Here is a 22,083-nt window from a genome sequence, read left to right on the forward strand (position 1 = left end):
CAATGCATCTTTTATAATGTATATACTACAATAACGCCCGCCATATAAGCAATGCATCTTTTATAATGTATATACTGCAATAACGCCAGCCATGTACGCAATGAATCTTTTATAATGTATATACTGCAATAACACCAGCCATGTAAGCAATGCATCTTTTATAATGTATATACTGCAATAACGCCAGCCATGTAAGCAATGCATCTTTTATAATGTATATACTGCAATAACGCCAGCCATGTAAGCAATGCATCTTTTATAATGTATATACTGCAATAACGCCAGCCATGTACGCAATGAATCTTTTATAATGTATATACTGCAATAACACCAGCCATGTAAGCAATGCATCTTTTATAATGTATATACTGCAATAACGCCAGCCATGTAAGCAATGCATCTTTTATAATGTATATACTGCAATAACGCCAGCCATGTAAGCAATGCATCTTTTATAATGTATATACTGCAATAACGCCAGCCATGTACGCAATGAATCTTTTATAATGTATATACTGCAATAACACCAGCCATGTAAGCAATGAATCTTTTATAATGTAGCTACTGCATTAATGCCAGCCATGTAAGCAATGCATCTTTTATAATGTATATACTGCAATAACGCCAGCCATGTACGCAATGCATCTTTTATAATGTATATACTGCAATAACGCCAGCCATATAAGCAATGCATCTTTTATAATGTATATACTGCAATAACGCCAGCCATGTAAGCAATGCATCTTTTATAATGTATATACTGCAATAACACCAGCCATGTAAGCAATGCATCTTTTATAATGTATATACTGCAATAACACCAGCCATGTAAGCAATGCATCTTTTATAATGTATATACTGCAATAACGCCAGCCATGTAAGCAATGCATCTTTTATAATGTATATACTGCAATAACGCCAGCCATGTACGCAATGAATCTTTTATAATGTATATACTGCAATAATACCAGCCATGTAAGCAATGCATCTTTTATAATGTATATACTGCAATAACACCAGCCATGTAAGCAATGCATCTTTTATAATGTATATACTGCAATAACGCCAGCCATGTAAGCAATGCATCTTTTATAATGTATATACTGCAATAACCCAAGCCATGTACGCAATGAATCTTTTATAATGTATATACTGCAATAACGCCAGCCATGTAAGCAATGAATCTTTTATAATGTATATACTGCAATAACGCCAGCCATGTAAGCAATGCATCTTTTATAATGTATATACTGCAATAACGCCAGCCATGTAAGCAATGCATCTTTTATAATGTATATACTGCAATAACGCCAGCCATGTACGCAATGAATCTTTTATAATGTATATACTGCAATAACACCAGCCATGTAAGCAATGCATCTTTTATAATGTATATACTGCAATAACGCCAGCCATGTACGCAATGAATCTTTTATAATGTATATACTGCAATAACGCCAGCCATGTACGCAATGCATCTTTTATAATGTATATACTGCAATAACACCAGCCATGTAAGCAATGCATCTTTTATAATGTATATACTGCAATAACGCCAGCCATGTAAGCAATGCATCTTTTATAATGTATATACTGCAATAACGCCAGCCATGTACGCAATGAATCTTTTGTTGAAACGAGCATGCAAGTCATAAAGAAATATGTCATTAAAAGGGTACAGGGAAAATGTACAGCATTTAGGCTGCATAGTGAAACAAGGAAGGACAAAGACAGAGAAAATGCAAATTAAAGCAGATAGATGAAGGAAAAACCACCACAAAGGCAAATACCTAAGCTGAGAAACGGACACCAAGATCAATCAAAAAGGAACATAAAACTCACAAATAAGGAAGCAGATAAAAACAATGGGGTGGGCAGTGAAGCTAAGCAAAAGGGATGGAGGTTATCAAAGATAGATGGACAAGCAGGACCACCAATTAATGGAGAGCCCACATTCTGCCTCTCAGTAGTCATCTTGGGATTAGTGCTACTTTTTTCTCCTGGTGAGAGAAGGAGCACAGGGACATTATTTCCTGGACTCTGCTGATCAACAGAAAGCCTAATAACTGTTTTGTAGGTGACACATTGGAATGTGTGCTTATATTCTGCCCCTGGTGAGAGAAGAAGCAGAGTACATTGATTCCTGACTGCTTCCGGTTGGACAATGAGTGCCTGTGCTTGCCTTTCCTGTTTGGTCTAGTTGCTATTCAAGACATCTACCAGGAAAATGCTAGAACAGGCCTAAAGACCTTTGCCTCATATAGGACGAAACTGTGGATCACCAAAATGGCTGCTGATGGCTTTTCATCTTGGGACTGGAGTTAATGTCTTGTTACTGGAGAGAGAGAGAGAGAGGAAGCATAGAAGCATTGCGTCCCAGCAGAGTGAAGCTCTGGTGAAGCCAACACTAGCAGTAACAAGGCAGTGGCCATTCACATGACTACCCTCTTTTTATCATTCTTGACAAGCCAATTTTTCGTTTTCAGTAAGTATTGCTTGATTTGTTTCTAAATTCAGAATATTTGACTAAATACTTTATCCTTAAATTTTCAGGTTCTGCTTATTAGTTTCCCATCAAGTGTTTGGCAGTGCCCTGTATAGACACAAAGACTTTGAGTGACATTTTTCCTGTAAAAGCACACCTGAAATTTCACCAGTACCTAGTTGCACACAGGACAACTAGTTTGCAATGACAAGCACTATCCCCAGAGTTGTAAACCGGATACTCCTGATATTGCTTTATATTCTCACTCCAACGGTCTAATCATTTAAAAAAGGGCCGGTTGTCATGGATATGAATTTTCCCACTATCGCCATTACCAGCTTGATGGATATGGGCATCCGGAGACGATGTACAAATTGCCTCATGCTTACTGACAACCAGTTAATTCTCAAACAAACTGATATGGTATGTCAGAAATGTATTATACAATGTCACTGGATGCAAAGGTCTCACATAGAAGCACTCCTAATGTTGATAAGGTTGTCAGTAGTACACATACAGCACCAATCACACACAGTCCAAAGCACACACACATAGACCCACATATGCTGAGGCACCAAAATGTAAGCTTTCTAAACCCAAAGACGTCCTAGATGAAGTACACAAAACAAATACCCTCAGCATCCCCAGGTGCACTCTTTCAAAACAACAGCCATGTCAACACATGCAACCACATCTCAAGAAGCCTCTACTTCTAGGCCCATAAGGCAAGTCACCACACAATCCAAAATTCTGGTCATTGGAGACTCCATCATGAGACACACTGATGTCCCTCTCACCAGGCAGAGTAAGCAGATAATCATGGTCAGTTGCTTATCAGGGGCTAGGATATGCACTCAGGTCACTGGATCATAAGTACCAGTGTGACTCAGTTATAATCCATGTGGGTGTAAATGACCTAGGACATACCGCCCTAGACTATATATGAACAGAGGCATCATGGAGCTCTGAGAATATGTGTCCCAGGCTGGTATGAGCCTAGCATTGAACAGAATTTTACCTACTCCACTTTTCTGGTGTCATTCTAATGGGGTGCAATATTTGTCAGCATGGAAGCAGATGGTCAACAGACCACACTGCTTTGCCAGGGATGGTCTGCACCTCTCCCCTCTAGGCTTTTGAATGTTAGCTAAAACATTGCATTCCACCATAGTGCCTTTTTTAGGCAATACCAAACTGAAAGTACTTCCAGCATAGCAAATCAAAACTAAAAAATCTAAAGGTATTACTGCTCAATGCTAGGAGTCTAAACAAAAAAAAACTCTCTCCCTAGAAGCTCTCTTTACCATAAAGAATGCTGATGGCTTTAGCATCACTGAGACATGGTTTAAAGGTGCAGAGAGCACACTCACAGTGCAAAGTTATAATACATTCCACACATTTAGACCAGCTACTCACAGACAGGGAATAAAGGTGGAGGTGTCTTGATTTACATCAAAACTAAATATGCCTCAAGGCTAGTCAAACAGGACAATGCACTTGATCTATTCCATGTCCAAATTACCATAAGCAAACTTGAATACCACTTCCTTGCAAGCTATAAGTCCCCCTCTATGACCTAGGAAATCCATACCATGTATTTTAAACTTATTGGAAACACTCATCATCCAACCCAATACCATATGAATGGGTGACTTTAATTATCCCATTATTAACTGGGAATCCTATATGACACCAGACATATAGGCAAAGCGATTCCTAGATTTTGTAAACACAAACTCCCTGGAACAGCTTATCCATACACCAACCAGGAGTGCAACCATTCTGGATCTGGGCCTCACTAATAAGGGAGAGTGCTGCACACTCCCTAGTGTAATGTCTACCCTAGTATGGTCAGACCACAAAATGGTCTTCTTTCAAGTAAAAATAAAACCTGGACCCCCAGCTAACCCTGAAATATTCAGGAACTACTCTAAGTCTAACTTCTTGCTATTAATTGATAACTTGGCAAAATGTCAAGCCTCCATAAACCCTACAAACACTGCTGTCTATGCATAACTGTTCACAGAAACCCTATACAAGCATGTTAATAGCTGCATAGAGGCAGCTGTATCCACCAGGAAGAAGTACAGAACTAGCTTATAAAACAATCCACCCTGGTGCAATCACAAAATCAATAGGCTGTAAAACAGAAAGAAAAAAATCATGGCAAAAATTAGAAGGTGCAGCACCCAGCAGGATAAAAACACTCTCATCAAACTAAACAGGCAATGCAGAGGACAAATAAAGTCTACCAAAGACAAATTTGAGGTATGTTTGACCTCCCAGACCAAGGAAACCAGAAGGCAGTGCTCACTGTAAATGAAGCCACCTATACTGAGCCAGAATATATACCAAACCTATACCAAACCTACTGACTGACAAATTCAGCTCCAACTTTACTCCTCTCTACCTCTCAACCTTCCCTCAGGAAATACCTTCAAATATAACTCCCCCTGCTATCACTAGGGAACAGGTCCTTAATGCTCTTTCTAAGCCTAAGAACTTCTATCTCATTAACCAAACATCCTCACCTAGAAACCCTAAAACATTCTGGAGCACTGTTAACCATATTCTCCACCCTTGCAATCCTTCAACTCCCAACTCATGTCCTAATAACACTCCATTTGCAACTGCATCTCTCTTTAAATCATACCTCATTGATACCATCAGTAAGTTCATGCAGACTTCCTACCCACCTAATCTTTCACCTCCTACCACCTCTCAACCACTCAACTCCCCCTTCTCATTAAAAACAATTCCTACTAAATATATTTAAAACCTGCTTCTTAAACTAAAACCATGTTCACCTTCTGCTGATAAACTGCCACCTCACTTCCTTAAGATTGCAGTTAATTCCTTAGCATATCCTGTCTCTATCCTTATTAATTGCTCCATTAGAGAATCAATTGTCCCCACGATTTGAAAAAAGTTCCACCTAATACCCATCCACAAGGGAGGGAATTCTATTGAACTCTGTAATTATCACTCTATAGCAATTCTCTCTCCTCTTTCCAAAATTCTTGAACATTGTGTTTACAAACAAATCTAAACCTATCTTATCCAAGAAAACTTGATTACTCCAACCCAGCATGGTTTTTGCCCTTTCCACAGTACAACCACTGCACTCATCTCTTTTATCAACCTTATCTGTCTAGCTACAGATAGCAATAAACTTGTGTCCTGCCTCTTCTTAGACCTTTCTAAAGCCTTTGACACTCCATTCTCCTCTCCAAGCTAGCCCGACTTAACTTATCCACTTCTGCTATGTCTTGGTTCAACAGCTGCCTTACTGACAGGATGCAATCTGTGAAATGGCTATCTACTCTCTCTCCCTTTCTCCCTATTAATATGGGCATTCCACAAGGCTCAGTTCTATGTCCCCTTCTTTTTAACATCTTTGCTAACCATCTATACCAATCTTGTCCCCAGTCCTCCCTCATTCAGTTTGCTGATGACTCCACTATTATCTCTTTTGCTGAGAACCCTACATATCTACTATCTATCACACAAAAATCCTTTAACCTTACTGAATCCTGGCTATCTAACAATCAACTCATTCTTAACCTCCAAAAAACAAAACTCATCATCTTCCTCCCAAAATCCCTCTACCACCTGAAATCATCATTTACCATCTCTTCACTAAATAATACTTTCCTTCCCCCCGAAGCTCATACTAAGCTCCTTGGTGTGACCATAGATGATCAGCTCAAATTTGACTTACATGTACATCAATGTATTAAGAGCACTCACCAAAAGCTTGGTTTATTGCATAGAAATAAAAGGTTCCTCACCCTTGACACTAGAATCTCACTCGCCCATGCCTTCCTTCTTCCTAATCCCTTTTATGGCTCACAAATCCTAACTAATCTACAGTCTTCTCTTCTTTCCAAATTAGAATCTACCCATAATAAAGTATCCAGATTCGCTGCCAACCTCTCTCAAATCTCATCATTGCCTGGCTCTGAAGTCACTTAACTGGTTAGTTTCCTAACAAACTCTTATTTTCTCATTCTATACTGAATTAACCTCATAACTGCCCTAGTCTCTCAGCACTTATCTCTCTTTACACCCCCCAGCGTTCTCTCAGAAGTTCTGATCAACATCTACTTCAAATTTACAAACCTAATAAATTTATTGGACAGTATCTCTTCAGGTCTTCTCTTGCCTCCCATTGGAACAAACTTCCTTGAGAAATATCTCCAATGTCCATGAATTTAAGAAAACACTAAAACTGCATCTTAATCGTACCTGGTCTTGTCTCTGTAATCATCCAACGTGAACCCCTCCCCTCCTCTAGCTCTACTTCCTTCCTACTGCCTTCCTTTTGCTTCTCTGTTATCTTCTCTATCTAACTCCTTACTCCTTACTTATAGTTTTATGATATTATTATTACTGCTGATATTGTTAAATTTATAAATATTTCTCTTCCACTATATCTCATTGTATTCTTACTGTTGTTTTTGTGGAGATTTTCTCCCCGGGCCTCCACTGAAAAAGGGTTATGCTCAGTTGGACCAACCTGGTTAACAAATGTCAAATGAATAAATAAATAAATAAATAACACTGCATCAATGGGCCCAGACATTATCCAAGGATGTTTTTTAAATAGCATGAAATATGACCTAACAGGCATTCTGGAATTGCTATTTAAGTGTAGTCTCCAAACAGACATCATGCCTCATGAATGGAGAACAGCAACAGTCATCCCACTGCACAAAGGTGGGCCATCTACAGACCCTGGAAACTACAGACCCATAGGTCTCACTAGTCTTATATGCAAAGCCATTTGAAAGAACTATCATGAAAAAAATCAATAATCATATAGTAAACCTCCAGATACTGGACCCAAGCCAGTTTGGTTTCATCAAGGGCAGGTCATGCCTACTCAACCTGGTGGACATCTTTGATAAGGTCATCAAAGCAGTGGATGAGGGCAAAATGGATCACACTACCTATCTTGACCTGCCATGGCATTTGGCACAATACCCCACTTGAGCATTGTTAAGAAACCTATATGTCACCCGGTGGATAGCCAACTGGCTCATAGACAAGACCCAGGAAGTTAGAATTGGGTAATACACCTCTACAAAGAGACCAGTCACAAGTGGAGTTCCTCAAGGATTGGTCCTTGGACCTCTCCTTTTTAGCATTTACTTCTCTGAAGTCAAGGCCAATGTCAATGGTCTCTGACTGATTAAATTTGCAGGTGATTGCAAATTAGGAGGTGTCATTGAATCCCACACCGACACAAATACAAACAACTGGTATCAGAGCCATGCACTTAAACTTAATGCCAAGAAATGCATAATAGTATCCTTTGGGACGTTATCCACTCCTGGTAACTATCATATTGACAACACACCCCTTCAAGTTGACCTAATATTCAGGGACTTAGGGACACACATAGACAGTAATCTTGCCTTTGACCATCACATATCTATAGTAGTGAGGAAATCATCCTGTGTTGTGCAACTTATAAACAAAGGTATGGCATTTAGGTCCAAGGAAGTCATTGTTCCACTGTAATTGGCATTCATCAGACCTATCAGTGAGTACAATGTACTCTTTCATATGTACCTAACTAGGCATATCCAACAAATGGAACAGCCACAGAGGTTCCTCACTGAAAGAATACAGGGCATAAGTAAAATGTCCTATGCAGCCCGCCCCAAGGCCCTATCCCTGTACTCTGTCTTCTACAGGCTGTTGAGAGGAGATCTATGCCTGGTATACAGGGCATTGTCAGATCCCACTCTGATGGACTCCCTACATATCCACAAAACAACAATTCGATGGGGTCAAGAAATTCATCCCTGGCTTGGCACCTATGTCTCTAATGGAGAAAGGCAACCTGTAAATGTTTCATCTGCCAGGCCTCTGCTTACACTTGTCAAGGGTACCAGAACTTGTCAGTGATGTGGAATGCATAGCTAGGCTTAAAAAGACCCTAGTGGTCATTAGCATTGTGGACAACTATAGAACTATGAGCCTAAGTGAATATTTACACTCATGAAGGAAGAGAAGGGAGGTTTACCAAATTCAGCCAACAGATGTGCCCAGAACAAGGGATTTGATCTCAGAAGAAAGGCCCTGAAGTAATTCTCAAAACAAGACATGTACAAAGAAATGAGCTTGCTTCAGCTTAGAATGATCACAGGCCTGAAAGTGGAAGTGGTATTACTGGTAACTATTCTTTTAACAATTTAGAGAAAGATGGTGAACTTGATAAAAACTGTACGAAAGAAATAGTATTCCCTTTAATAAGAATAGGAACAAATCAGAGACTGGAATCTACCAGAATGTTTATTTGAGTTGAGTTAAAGTTATGGGCTCACAGCTTCAGGAAATGATATTTAGAAATGCAGAAGCCAGTGGACACAAGGACCAATGAAGCTTGGACTTACAGCTTGATGATTATGTAAGAAAAACAGTAATGTTCAAATGACAGAAAAATGTGAAATCAGATCCTGAGAAGGCAGAAACAGAGGTATAAGAAGAAGTTGATTGCACATGATTTTTTCCTTCGTCATTGTTGGAATATTCAGTAATGCTTGTATTGCAGAAAAAACACATAACAGAGACAACAGAGTCTTCTTTTTAGAAACAAGATAATAGGCAAGAACAGTAGATAGCCATGGCTTATTTAGACTTTAACAAGACTTTTGACAAGAACTGCAGAAAGGCTAAGTAAGCAAAAAAAAAAAAAAAAAAAAAAGCACTGACTAAGCAGAAGGGCCTACAGCCGTATCACAGTTAAAACTCTTAACTAAACAGTAAGGTCCAGGGATTCCATCATCTGTCACAGAGGGTTAAGGTTGTGAGTTGTAGTTCCTGTGGTACAGGGTTTAATTCCCTCAGATGTCATTTGCCTATGTGCGACCTTTAGTAAGTCATGTAACCAGATATTGCAAACAGGTCACCCCCTGAAAAGGGATTGTGGTCGGGTATTATTAGTATATAATGCTGGTAAGAAGTCCATTTGTAATGAAAATGCATGCTGTGCAGTTTTATTTATTTTTGTGACTTCTTTGGTTCTACAGCTTTTTTGCAATGCTATTTTCTATTATTTGTCTTTTTTACTGCTAACAGAAATGTATACAAAATGATTATGCTGTAAGATGTACAAAAGATATGAAGAGATTTGACAAGAGTATATGAATGTTCTAATAAGTGGCAGGTTAAGTTCAATGCAATGTAATGCATGTAGGAAGCAAATAATAAAAAAATAAATAAAAATATGAAAGAAATGCAGAACTGAAAGGGAAACAACAGAGACAGCACACAAGAAGAAACAAGGACTAAGAAAATCTCAAGTAAACTAGAGGTAAACAAGGAAAGTGAGAGAGCTGCAAGGAGGGCTGACACAATCAAAGGGTAAACAATCAGTAAAAGCTAAAAGAAAAATCTAGCCAAACTAGAGTTTTCATTGTGTGATTCCTAAAACCTCTTGTATTAGGGGCACATAGGATATATGCAAATGATCCTTTAAGGGCATCGGGTGTTTCAGCTATATGGCAGTTCTGAATGACCATGATTTTTTTCTTTTTTAAGTGTTATGGACAAATTCAGGTCAATAAAGCCAAACCCCACTAGCTATGGACAAGCTGTGAAGAGGGCTGGCATGATACAAGGATAAACAAGGAAAGTGAAGCAGCTGCAAGGAGGGCTGGCATGATACAAGGATACACAAGGAAAGGGAGAGAGCTGTGAGGAGAGCTGGCACCATACAAGGATAAACAAGCAAAGTGAAGCAGCTGCAAGGAGGGCTGACGATACAAGGATACACAAGGAAAGTGAGAGAACTGCAAGAAGGGCTGGCACAATACAAGGATACACAAGGAAAGGGAGAGAGCTGTGAGGAGAGCTGGCACCATACACGGATAAACAAGGAAAGTGAGAGAGCTGCAAGGAGAGCTGACGATACAAGGATACACAAGGAAAGTGAGAGAGCTGTGAGGAGAGCTGGCACTATACACGGATAAACAAGGAAAGTGAGAGAGCTGCAAGGAGAGCTGGCATGATACAAGGATAAACAAGGAAAGTGAGTGAGATGAGAGGAGAGTTGGCATGATACAAGGATAAATGAGGAAAGTGAGCGAGCTGCAAAGAGGGCTGGCATGGTGCAAAGACTGGCACAGTGCAGGGGTACAGATAAAGACATATTGCTAGCAGTATGCAAGATGTTACCAGCACTCAAGACCTTATCTGGAATACAATGTGCAGTTTCAGGAAACCTCCTCCTTCTAAGGACAGACACAGCACAAAGAAGGGCAAAACTGGTGTAAAGTCTGCAGCAAGAAACTGAGAGAAGCTACATAATTAAAATGTGTAGATCTGAAGAAAGAATGCATGGAAAACATAGTAGATACTTTTTTAAGTATCCCAGGGCTCCAAAGAGTCAGTACCATCTCCAGGAAAAAAAAGAGAGAGAGAGTGCGAGAGAAAACCATGAAAACGAGGTGATACATAATGATACAAGATGGTTAACTCAGCACAAAAAAAAATTAAGTAGTTTCATACAAAGGGTAATGACAGTGATAAATGCTTCATTCCTACTCAAGTCCTATACATTCTGGAAACATTACTTTTTATACACCATTGTGCTACTGTACTGCCAGTTGATAAGGATTTTATTTGGGTAGGGGTGTTGTATACCTTTGAGATAAAAGGTACAGGGTTTGATTCTCACTTCTGGTTATTGGCTAGGCTTGTAATACTCTGCAGACTGGTAGCTTAGTATTTGCCTTTGAATCTACAAAAGGAATGTATCTTCTTACAGGACTCATTTGAATATGATGACACCAAGCATATTAAGTCACTTTAAAGGATATGAGTTGGTTTACAGCTTGTCTAACTGAAAGGGTGGTAGCTTGGAGTAGGAAAATATTGAAGGTAAATAAGAATCTATATGCATATGCATCATATGAATAAATGAAAAGTATTTTCAAACAAATTAAAAAATGCTTTCTCCTTCTCAACAGACCTGTGCATGTGTGTGTGTGTGTGTGTGTGTGTGTGTGTGTGTGTGTGTGTGTGTGTGTGTGTGTGTGTGTGTGTGTGTGTGTGTGTGTGTTTAGAAGGGAGGGGTCCAATTACTTCCCCAACAGAGCCCTTCACAGCAGAAATTTCACAGTACAGCCAACTAGGAAAAAACATTGAAGGGTCTAGGCAAAGTTCATACAAAGGTAATTCACTTGTTAGTGACTTTCTAGAAAAATCAAAACAAAATGTTCAAGGCTTGGGAATTAATCTACAAATTGAATACTGTTTTAATTCAAGTCTAATTAGCATGTATGAATGCGTAAAATGATATGAATACTAATTTTAGCCATTATGAATGACTATGGCAAAAAATGTCACATTTTATACAATGAAAAATGCAATGGATCATTATTTAAAAACAGTGATGGTTACATGTGTTTTTATACATGAAAACTGCAACAACTTTAAATGTGCACTCCATACTTCTCAGTTGTACAGATTTTCGCAAAATGTCCAGATTTTTGCCTCCTATTTTTGGTCTGTTTTTCATATACTTGTGATTTTCTGGCAAATTAGTGGTAAATCATTACAGATTGCAGTCAGAAAATAATGACAGACATTTGAGTTTCAGACTTCATATCCTTCAGAAAATTCATGCTAATGCAAAACCTGTTATTCTATCATCTTTTTAAGTTTGTAAGAGTAATATTTAAAAATCGTCCCTATTTTTGGGCATTTGTCCCATTTTTATTTATGTCTTTGTACAGATTTCTTGCTCTAAGAGGTTGAGAGGTATGGTGCTCTCATAGAATTCTGTGGTAGCTTATTTGATTCATCCATTTATGATTTCAAAGTTTCTATTAAGGTAAAAAAAGAAGAACTTAAGCTTTATAATATTTTGCCACGCATGGTACCTTAACTTAGTTTTGTGAAAGACACAATTATTTTTGTCAGAAGGAACCTGAGCACAGACCAACAGGACAGATCCCATGTCGCCTTGAATTAAACAACCATCCTCACTGCATCTACTTTTATCACCATCTATAGACTCATAGGGGTAAACAGAAGTAAATGTATCCATAATTCAAACGCTGTGCATCATGGTATCAAGCCAGTCCAACAAGAGGACTTTAAGTTAAAAGTGGACTTAACAAATTCCTGCACTGTCACTAAAACATAAAAAAAAGTTGCTACATCTATTTGTATTTTTTTTTTATTTAAATTAAATTTTTAAGGTGCAACTTTAGTTTAAAAGTTTTTTGACACCCTCCCCCTTAATCCTGATTTTATTGCTTCTCTGTCTCTGACTGTGACCATTTTTTAACACGGGAAGGGGGTCTTTAAGGGAAATTGAACACATGTCCTCTTTTATCATTCCTACATTCTCACTTTTCTTAAAGAAGGCTTGAAAAGAGCAAGACTGGTTCATACTTTCTTGCAATCTCCTTAGCAACCAGCCCGGCAGGAGCTCTTTCTTCAGTCCCTTTTTCCTTTTTGTCTGTTTGAAATTTTCCCTCCCTGGAGCTGGAATTGCATCTTGACAGCCTTGGAGCTCATGTCCCCCTGGCCCTGTCTTCCACATACAGGTCGCAGCTGGTAAAAGAAAACTATTTATTGAATTCTTGCAGGTCCCCAGTCATACAGAAAATGCAGCCGATGAATAAAAAAAAAAAGATGGAAAAAAGTAAAATACTAATATGATAGGGACATCAAATGAAGGGGCAGGGGAAAAAGAATCAGCTCAAAACACAGTAGGAAAAGTTAAATACTAATAAAATCATGTCTTCAGTTAAGGGTGTGGGGCATAATTGACCAAAACATAGAATCTTCCATCTGATGAACCTTGTTCTGTTAGAAAACATTGTGACTAACAAAAGGATGTGTACCACTTTAACATGCTACCACCTTTTGTGGCAGCCTCATAGTTTAGCAATTTACATAAAGTAGGAACTCTGTGTACTGTTATTTAGAGGAAGCCAGCACCTCAAGAAGCATCTTCATCTCTTCCTGTACACACGCACAAACACAAACACACACACACACACACACACACACACACATACATATATATATTACAGAAGCTGTGGGACAGAACATGGCAATAAAGAGCAGTTAGAACAGTTTGCAAGTTCACCTAAGAGGTGGTGGTATGATAGTACAAAGGAAATGATTCAAGAAGGTGCTGTAATTAAAGTACAGTGCCACAATATGGCATCCTATAGGTCAGTATATGAACCACGTGTACTCAGGCTATGATCAAAGGATAGAGTACACACACAAGATACAGGTAATTTAAGGGCTATGGTTGTCCAAGCTGAAATGTTGTGATGAAGTCCATTCCCTCAATATGTTATCCAGCATGTCTGTTAGTGTGTGTGTGTGTGTGTGTGTGTGTGTGTGTGTGTGTGTGTGTGTGTGTGTGTGTGTGTGTGTGTGTGTGTGTTAATGTGTGTGCATGTGCGTGAAGAAACACAGAAGGAGATTAATTAGGGACAGAGGGACAGTGACAGAGCAAGAGAGACAGAGTTAAAGTAATATGAAATGCTGCATGGGTCACAAACATTTATTTACTTTTTGTGTTAAATTTTTAACATGGAAGGGCTGAGGGCTTTGATCCCAACAGACCTTTTTCAGTTACAGTACAAGTGAACACAATGTAAAAAAAATGGTTTAGTATTATATAGTAAAGCGAGGTATTTGTGCTAACATTAAATGTTTAATGAATAACCAAACAGCAATGCAACATGACTGTTTTTATTTTCTGAGCATCCTATGGCATCCTTAGTTTTTTTTCATAATTGCATTCAGAGGTTTAGGCCAAGCTAGACAGAGGTAGATCAAATAAGCATATTTGTTCCAGGATAACCTAGCCTTTGTCCATTTAATCTACCTATATCTAGTTGGCCAAAACCTCTGAAGGCAATTCTGTAATAATCAGCCATCACATCTGAAAATATTTTTGTCAAATCTGTAAACCCCTTGACATGGTGATAACAATAAAATAATCGGACAATGAGTAAAACAAATGACAGTAACTCAGCTGGATGTATTGTGGTGACAAACTATGACACAGATATAGGCTATGCTCAGGAGTGGGTACCTGTCAAATCTTCGAAAGCTCAAAATTTCAAACGTTACATGGTCGAGACCAAACGTTTGAAATTGTGAGTGCTCGAAAGACAGACTTTCAATGGCACCGTACAGTGCAGATAGGGAGAATTTCCCTTTTCTGCACTGAAGTGCGGTCTAGGAGTTGGTATATTTAAGTAGGGGGGTGTGGGGGGCACTTTATTTATTTTTTTTTATGTTCGAACATCCAAATGTCAAACATTTGGTCGCGACCATGTAATGTTCGACATTTTGGATGTTCGAACATTTAACATAGACCCTCAGGAGCATGGTAAGTTGAAGAGTATACAGTAATACAATATAAAATAATTTGATTAATGGCAGTAAGGAAAGTGACAGTGGATTTGGAAAATATACAGTGTACTTAGAGTCAGTGCTGTATGATTGTGCTTAGGTGAGCATGAGGAAATACACACACGCACAAATACACACAGGCACTCACATACACAAAACGTTGAACACAGAGAAGTGCTTCATATAAAGAAAATGGGAAAAACAGGGGAACAAAGACAACATGGAACAAAATTGTCCTTATAAATATAGGATTGTATTATTAGTATTATTATTATTATTATTATTATTATTATTATCATTATCATTATCATTATTATTATCATTATTATTATTATTATCATTATCATTATTTTTATTATTATTATCATTATTATTATTATTATTATTATTATTATTATTATTATTATCATTATCATTATCATTATTATTATGGGGCTTCACTCAGCTTTTTCTCTAATATATCCTTGTGTGTCACATTTTATTTTTACTTTATTTTATTGTATTTAATATGTAGTATCTGGATTAGACCCATTAGTCACAATTGTCAGATTTTAGAAACAACATAAGAGCTCTCAGTTGGCTAAATAACATCCTCCATATCACACAGAATGCTGTAACAGGATGAAGGACTCAAATGTTTCTTCAACATGCATCTCATTAACACCTTATCACCTTAATAATGATGATACAAAACCACCTTATCACCTTAATAATGATGATACGAAACCACCTTATCACCTTAATAATGATGATATGAAATCACCTTATCACCTTGATAATGATGATACGAAACCACCTTATCACCTTAATAATGATGATATGAAACCACCTTATCACCTTAATAATGATGATACGAAACCACCTTATCACCTTAATAATGATGATACGAAACCACCTTATCACCTTAATAATGATGATATGAAACCACCTTATCACCTTAATAATGATGATATGAAACCACCTTATCACCTTGGTAATGATGATTCGAAACCACCTTATCACCTTAATAATGATGATATGAAACCACCTTATCACCTTAATAATGATGATATGAAACCACCTTATCACCTTAATAATGATGATATGAAACCACCTTATCACCTTAATAATGATGATACGAAACAACCTTATCACCTTAATAATGATGATATGAAACCACCTTATCACCTTAATAATGATGATATGAAACCACCTTATCACCTTAATAATGATGATATGAAACCACCATATCACCTTGATAATGATGATACGAAACCACCTTATCACCTTAATAATGATGATATGAAACCACCTTATCACCTTAATAATGATGATACGAAACCACCTTATCACCTTAATAATGATGATATGAAACCACCTTATCACCTTAATAATGATGATATGAAACCACCTTATCACCTTAATAATGATGATATGAAACCACCTTATCACCTTAATAATGATGATATGAAACCACCTTATCACCTTAATAATGATGATATGAAACCACCTTATCACCTTAATAATGATGATATGAAACCACCTTATCACCTTAATAATGATGATATGAAACCACCTTATCACCTTAATAATGATGATATGAAACCAACCTTATCACCTTAATAATGATGATATGAAACCACCTTATCACCTTAATAATGATGATATGAAACCACCTTATCACCTTAATAATGATGATATGAAACCACCTTATCACCTTAATAATGATGATATGAAACCACCTTATCACCTTAATAATGATGATATGAAACCACCTTATCACCTTAATAATGATGATATGAAACCACCTTATCACCTTAATAATGATGATATGAAACCACCTTATCACCTTAATAATGATGATACGAAACCACCTTATCACCTTAATAATGATGATATGAAACCACCTTATCACCTTAATAATGATGATGTGAAACCAGCTAGTTCTGTACCTGCATGTGCTAGCAAGGCTGCAGGGCACACTCAGTGGAGATAAGCTCAGTACATTCCTTTTTTTCTGAGATAATTTCTCAGAAACATTTAGGACCACAGAACCCAGGAAGTCCACAACTGTCTTAACTAATTTCTGGCGTTCAGTTGTAAGTGTGGCATGTATAGCTGTAGGTTAAGTAACCTAAAAAAAGGGCAATTTAGAAAAAAATAAACAAACAATGGCAACTCTCAAAACTCTCTGAACTGTCTTGTTTTTTTTGCAAGTGGTTTTGTCCCCCTATACTCATGACATGTGATGGGTCACCCAACCCAGTTGCATATATATACTTACTCCAATGTCACTGTACTTTAAAGTAATGAAAATACAACAAGGTACCATGGTCTCAGGCTTACTATATATATTTTATGGGATCTACTTTGTTTAAACAAAAGTACATTTGAACAAATCTGTTTTACCCAAGCTGATTTATCTGAAATGGCATTCCAATGAACGCATGGACTGCTAAATTCCTTTCCCTGTGAAAGGAACCACTCGGCACCATAGTAAGTAACCAAAATGGAGCAAAGGTAAGCCCACTAAAGTGGGGTGCTGTGCCCCTACACCCCCCTACTTAAATATACCAACTCCGAGATCACACTAAATGGAAGAGAGGGCACAGTTCACCATGGTGGCCAAGTGATTCCTTCCACAGGAAAAGGAATTCAGCAGTCTGTGCGTTCGTTGAAATGCCATTTTGGAGAAATCAGCTCGGGTAAGTCAGATTCATTTAAGCATACTTTCTTTTAAACAAAGCAGACTCATTTTATGCAGTATTAGTCATGCTATTTGGTGACCATAGCTGTGGTCCTCTCTGTTTCAACAGGAATGCTTTATGCCAACAAGACAAGTTTTTTCCAGTTTTGCCTACAGATAGGAATACACCTTTAAAATCAACCTTTTTATGGTTGTAGTGGACAATAGCTGAAAATGCTGACTAAGTTTTTAAAGTGTGGCAATGTTTGACAGATGTGTGCAGCTGTTGAATGTTGGGTAGATTATCGATATAACAATGTAAGGTGTGAGTACAACATGGAAATTTCTGTATGCAGCATTGCATTCTACTCAAGCCTTCTGGTTTCCTAATTCAAATTACTGTAGACCTGTGTCATCCATCTATAGGGCCACATTAGTCTTCACTCTACCTAACATTTCCATTAAGAAAAGCCTTGTGTACTTACTACCTTTTTAGTAAAGAAGCGCTTCCTAATATATCTCTGTTATATATTACCCCCTCAAACTTCATTGAATACCTGTTTTATTTTGGTCCAAACTTCCTGCTAATATTGCATCTACCCTGCTTTGTTTAGCACACACTGAATGAAATTTACAATCTTCACAAGGAACCTTGTTCATCACTTACCCTAATGGGACTTCTTTAGATCCAGGAATTCAATAGCCTCTCCACATGTTTTTACTGTAATCCTCTGAATGGCTCCCACCATCTCACTACTACCACTGTTTTACTGTTTGCTGTGTAGTTTGTGTCTTTCGGCTTTTCCCGGTTAGGGGTCGCCACAGCGGAACTCCAGTCTGCAAATGATTGGCAGTAGATTTTTACGTGCCAAGTTGCCAGCCCTGATGCACAGCTTTCAACGAAGGTACGCCCATTCACGCATGTCTCCACACAGAAGACGCTCTAGCTGAGAATCGAACAGGACAACGTCTTACTGTGAGGTGACAAAGCTACCGCAGCTATAGTTTGCAAAACTGGAAATGATTTCCATTTTTGGGATAACATATACAATGGCAACAGTTCCGGGCTCTTGCGAAAAAACAGTAGTACTGGATGTAACATAGCAGAATATCCAATTTATTGTAAGTAAGTGCTTTCAAGGGTTCACCTCTTCATCAGACTTAGATAAAAATGACTTAAAACAGTCACATTAAATAGCACTCCAATTAACATTAATTACTTCAATTAAAAACAATTAACTTATTTAAAGCCCTATTTGACATTTTGATAAAGCTGATAAAGTGCCTGGGTTGAATAACATGGTCTCCATTAAACCTTTCCTGAAAGTGAGACAGTTGAGACACTAGTGCTTTTAGCTTATGTATGTTGTGATGTTTAAAAATGTTAAATATGGCTTTAAATAAGTTAATTGTTTTTAATTGAAGTAATTAATGTTAATTGTAGTGCTATTTAATGTGGTTGTTTTAAGTCATTTTTATCTAAGTCTGATGAAGAGGTGAACCCTTGAAAGTGCTTAAGTACAATAAATTGGATATTCTGCTGTGTTACATCCAGTGCTACGGTGTCTGATGAAGAGGTGAACCCTTGAAAGTGCTTACTTGCAATAAGATGGATATTCTGCTGTGTTACATCCAGTGCTACGGTGTTTTTTCTCATTTGCTTCTTTTTGCTCTGGTTGTTTTATTGCCTGAGGCCATATTTTTTGCTGATTCTAGTTATAGGCTCTTGTCTGATGAGCAAACCGGTCCACATCTGAGAATGCAAAAGAGAAGTGGTCAACAACAGGTCAATAAACATATGAGATCGTATATGCAGTTCATATGGTATAACAGGAGTGCAAATGAGGGAGCAAGCAACAAGTGACACAATGAATTAAAAATAGCAAGATAGTGGTTTGGGTGGTATTGTGATACAGTGTTATCATTGCTGCCTCACTGCACTTGGTTCTCTTTCATTTATTTATTTTCATTTACACTTTGTTGATCAGGTTAGTCCACTAGACCAACGATCTCTTTTAGAGGGAGAACTGACATAGTATTCATACTGACTAAGGGAAACCTGGCTAGAGCACCATGGAAATTCCACTTTTCATTAATTACCATGGAATCTTTTACATCCACCTAAGCTGCCACCAACTCAGACAGATGGGGTATCAGGTGAATGTCTCATCCAAAGGATGGCACACTAATGAGTGCGTCACCTTCCCTCTGTCTGACTTTGTGCTGTACTGTGGTGTCAGCATTGGAAAATGAATGCAGCTTGCAGGTGTAGGAATAAAACTCACAGACCTGTGATTGGCTAGCATCAAAGGCAGGTATACTACTTGTTGCGCTAATGAGACAGGGTCTTGATGTCTAGCCTATGTGCCTTCTTTATAGAGTTTCTATGCCTTCTCTTTGTCTAAGAGCATTTTGCTGGCTGTTCCCATTTCATGCAGTATATTGGTTCTTTGCTATATACCCTTGGTTTGCCAGGATAGGCTCCCCTATGACCTTGAGCAGGATAAAGCAGGCATCATAAAAATAAATGAATGGAGTGGTAAGTTTTTTTGTACTTTGTTATAATTAAACTAGTCCAGCAGGCCACTCCACACAGTCACTAAAGGCCTATCTTATACTGTTCCTGGTTATGAATTTGTTAAGCCTAGCAACTGGTGCAAATTTATTGACTCTCTATATTTACTTAATTGTAAAACTAAAAGATAGTGCCAGCCTGTTGGCAGATTGGTTCCCATGTATTTATCTCATAGTCTTTACACAAATGGCAGGATTTACCAAGAAACTTGTAATACAATACTTTCTAGAAGCCCTTTTCTTATTCACTTTGTTTTCACGGAGTCACACTCATGTTAGTCATTGTGTAGCCAGGCAGTCTGAAAACATAGCTTCATGACATCACCACAGCAGAATAATGCACCAATGGCTGTTTATTATAGTAGTGTTGTTACACGTGTGAAGGGGCCATATACCACATACTGTCCAAGATGAAAACTTGAGAAGTGTGTACAATTATTTCACACCAAGAATATTACAAAAATCTGACTTTTACCCAGTTATCTGGTCTGATGGCTCTTTAATGCTTCAAGACCATTCTTCCAGTTAAAAGGGGTTAGCAACACCGAGCATTCCAGAAAAATTAGCAGTTGTAGGTTCCAGTTCTGATTTGTACTTTAAGCTGAATGGTGTACTTATGAGAAAACTTAGTACACACAGGCATTTCTAATCATTAGATGTAATGATAATAATTAGCTGTTTTCTGTAAGATGAAAGAGGGAGCCTACATTCTATGCGAAGAATAAAGCTGGTGCAGATATCTTCTGAGGCTTCTTTGTGCATCTCTAGATAGTAAAAACTCTTACAAAACAAACACCTGGTAGATATTATTTTTATTCTGGCAAAAAGCATGTGGTGATCACTGGGAAGAACAGTCATTAAGCTGCAGTATCCCTTCATGCACTTCAGTGTTGTGTATTTGAGGATTTCAAGACTACCCCCCCCCCCCCATTCTTCCCACATCTTAGCATCCTCATAGATATAAGCACTTCTTGGTTCTTTATCCAGCAATGACCCTGCCTGCATGTACAATCATTTATTTTATCCTCCTATTACAATATTTCTTCTCCAAGGGTCTTCCACTGACTATGGCCAATACAACCAGACTATCCCTCTCCATTTCCTGAATGAAATTCCAGTTTAGGAATGTGGTGGCATCTGTGGATATCTGAATTGTTTCCTCAGAACAGACACTCTTCCCTCTTCAGAATTCACATTCATTCATTCTTTCATTCATTCATTTCATTTATCTATTTATTCACCTAGTCATTCATTCATTCATCCAATTTGCTCCTTCTGACATTGTTTAAGACATATTTTCTCCTCATTGTCTTTCCAGCACTAACCACATCCTTCCTCTTGTCACCCACTTTGATTTTTCTCCCCATCTCCTGATGTCCCTATAATTTCCTGTGCTCCAAATTTCTCCTCAGGGTCTCTCCCAGCAGTTCAACAGTATGGTCAGCTCACCAGATGGAGACTTCTTTCTGCTTCTTCTTTGAGAGGTGTAGTTATACAATGATACTACTGCAGTCAGTGTGAAGTCTATCCACAGCTATAAGATATCAGAACTTCTCTTTCTCTGTGCTTTGGTGCCGTCTAACCTATTCTTACTTATCACCAGGGAATGTTAGCTGTCCTTTTCTCCAATTTGGTCCTCTGATAACCTGACTCTTCCTGAATCTCAATCTTAGGTATTCCATACAGGCAACCTGCATCTGCACCAGAGAATTAGTACATTTTTACAACTGGTTATAATTAAAACATTTATACAGCCATGCAAGGAAACAGCATAATGACATGCAGAATGCTTTGTTTCAAATCAATGTCATGTCAGAGTACTGCCTTTAAGACTGTAATTTGTTGAACAAAAAAGTTGCTTTGTATTATTCCAAATCAAGACATTTTCTATTTAGATATTTGTTGAATCTTAGTATGTAAAAAAATGAAATGGACTTTCAAATGTCATACTTTG

The 22,083-nt window shown here is 37.9% G+C and overlaps 1 protein-coding gene across 1 annotated transcript; it reads left to right on the top strand.

Annotated features, from left to right (window-relative positions):
* The first annotated feature begins 15,511 nt into the window (after window positions 1–15,511).
* Window positions 15,512–16,492, top strand: LOC122788042 (early nodulin-75-like). The gene has a single exon (XM_044054962.1). It carries the CDS (start codon window positions 15,512–15,514, stop codon window positions 16,490–16,492), a length of 981 nt encoding a protein of 326 aa, XP_043910897.1.
* Window positions 16,493–22,083: the final 5,591 nt, after the last annotated feature.

Source organism: Protopterus annectens, chromosome 13.part0 (assembly GCF_019279795.1).
Source record: "Protopterus annectens isolate FY-2018-M chromosome 13.part0, PAN1.0, whole genome shotgun sequence".
Lineage (NCBI taxonomy): Eukaryota > Metazoa > Chordata > Ceratodontiformes > Protopteridae > Protopterus > Protopterus annectens.

Bases quoted from the DNA above. Each gene is read 5' to 3' on its own strand.
- LOC122788042 (XM_044054962.1), top strand. From the start codon at position 15,512: ATGAAGGACTCAAATGTTTCTTCAACATGCATCTCATTAACACCTTAT.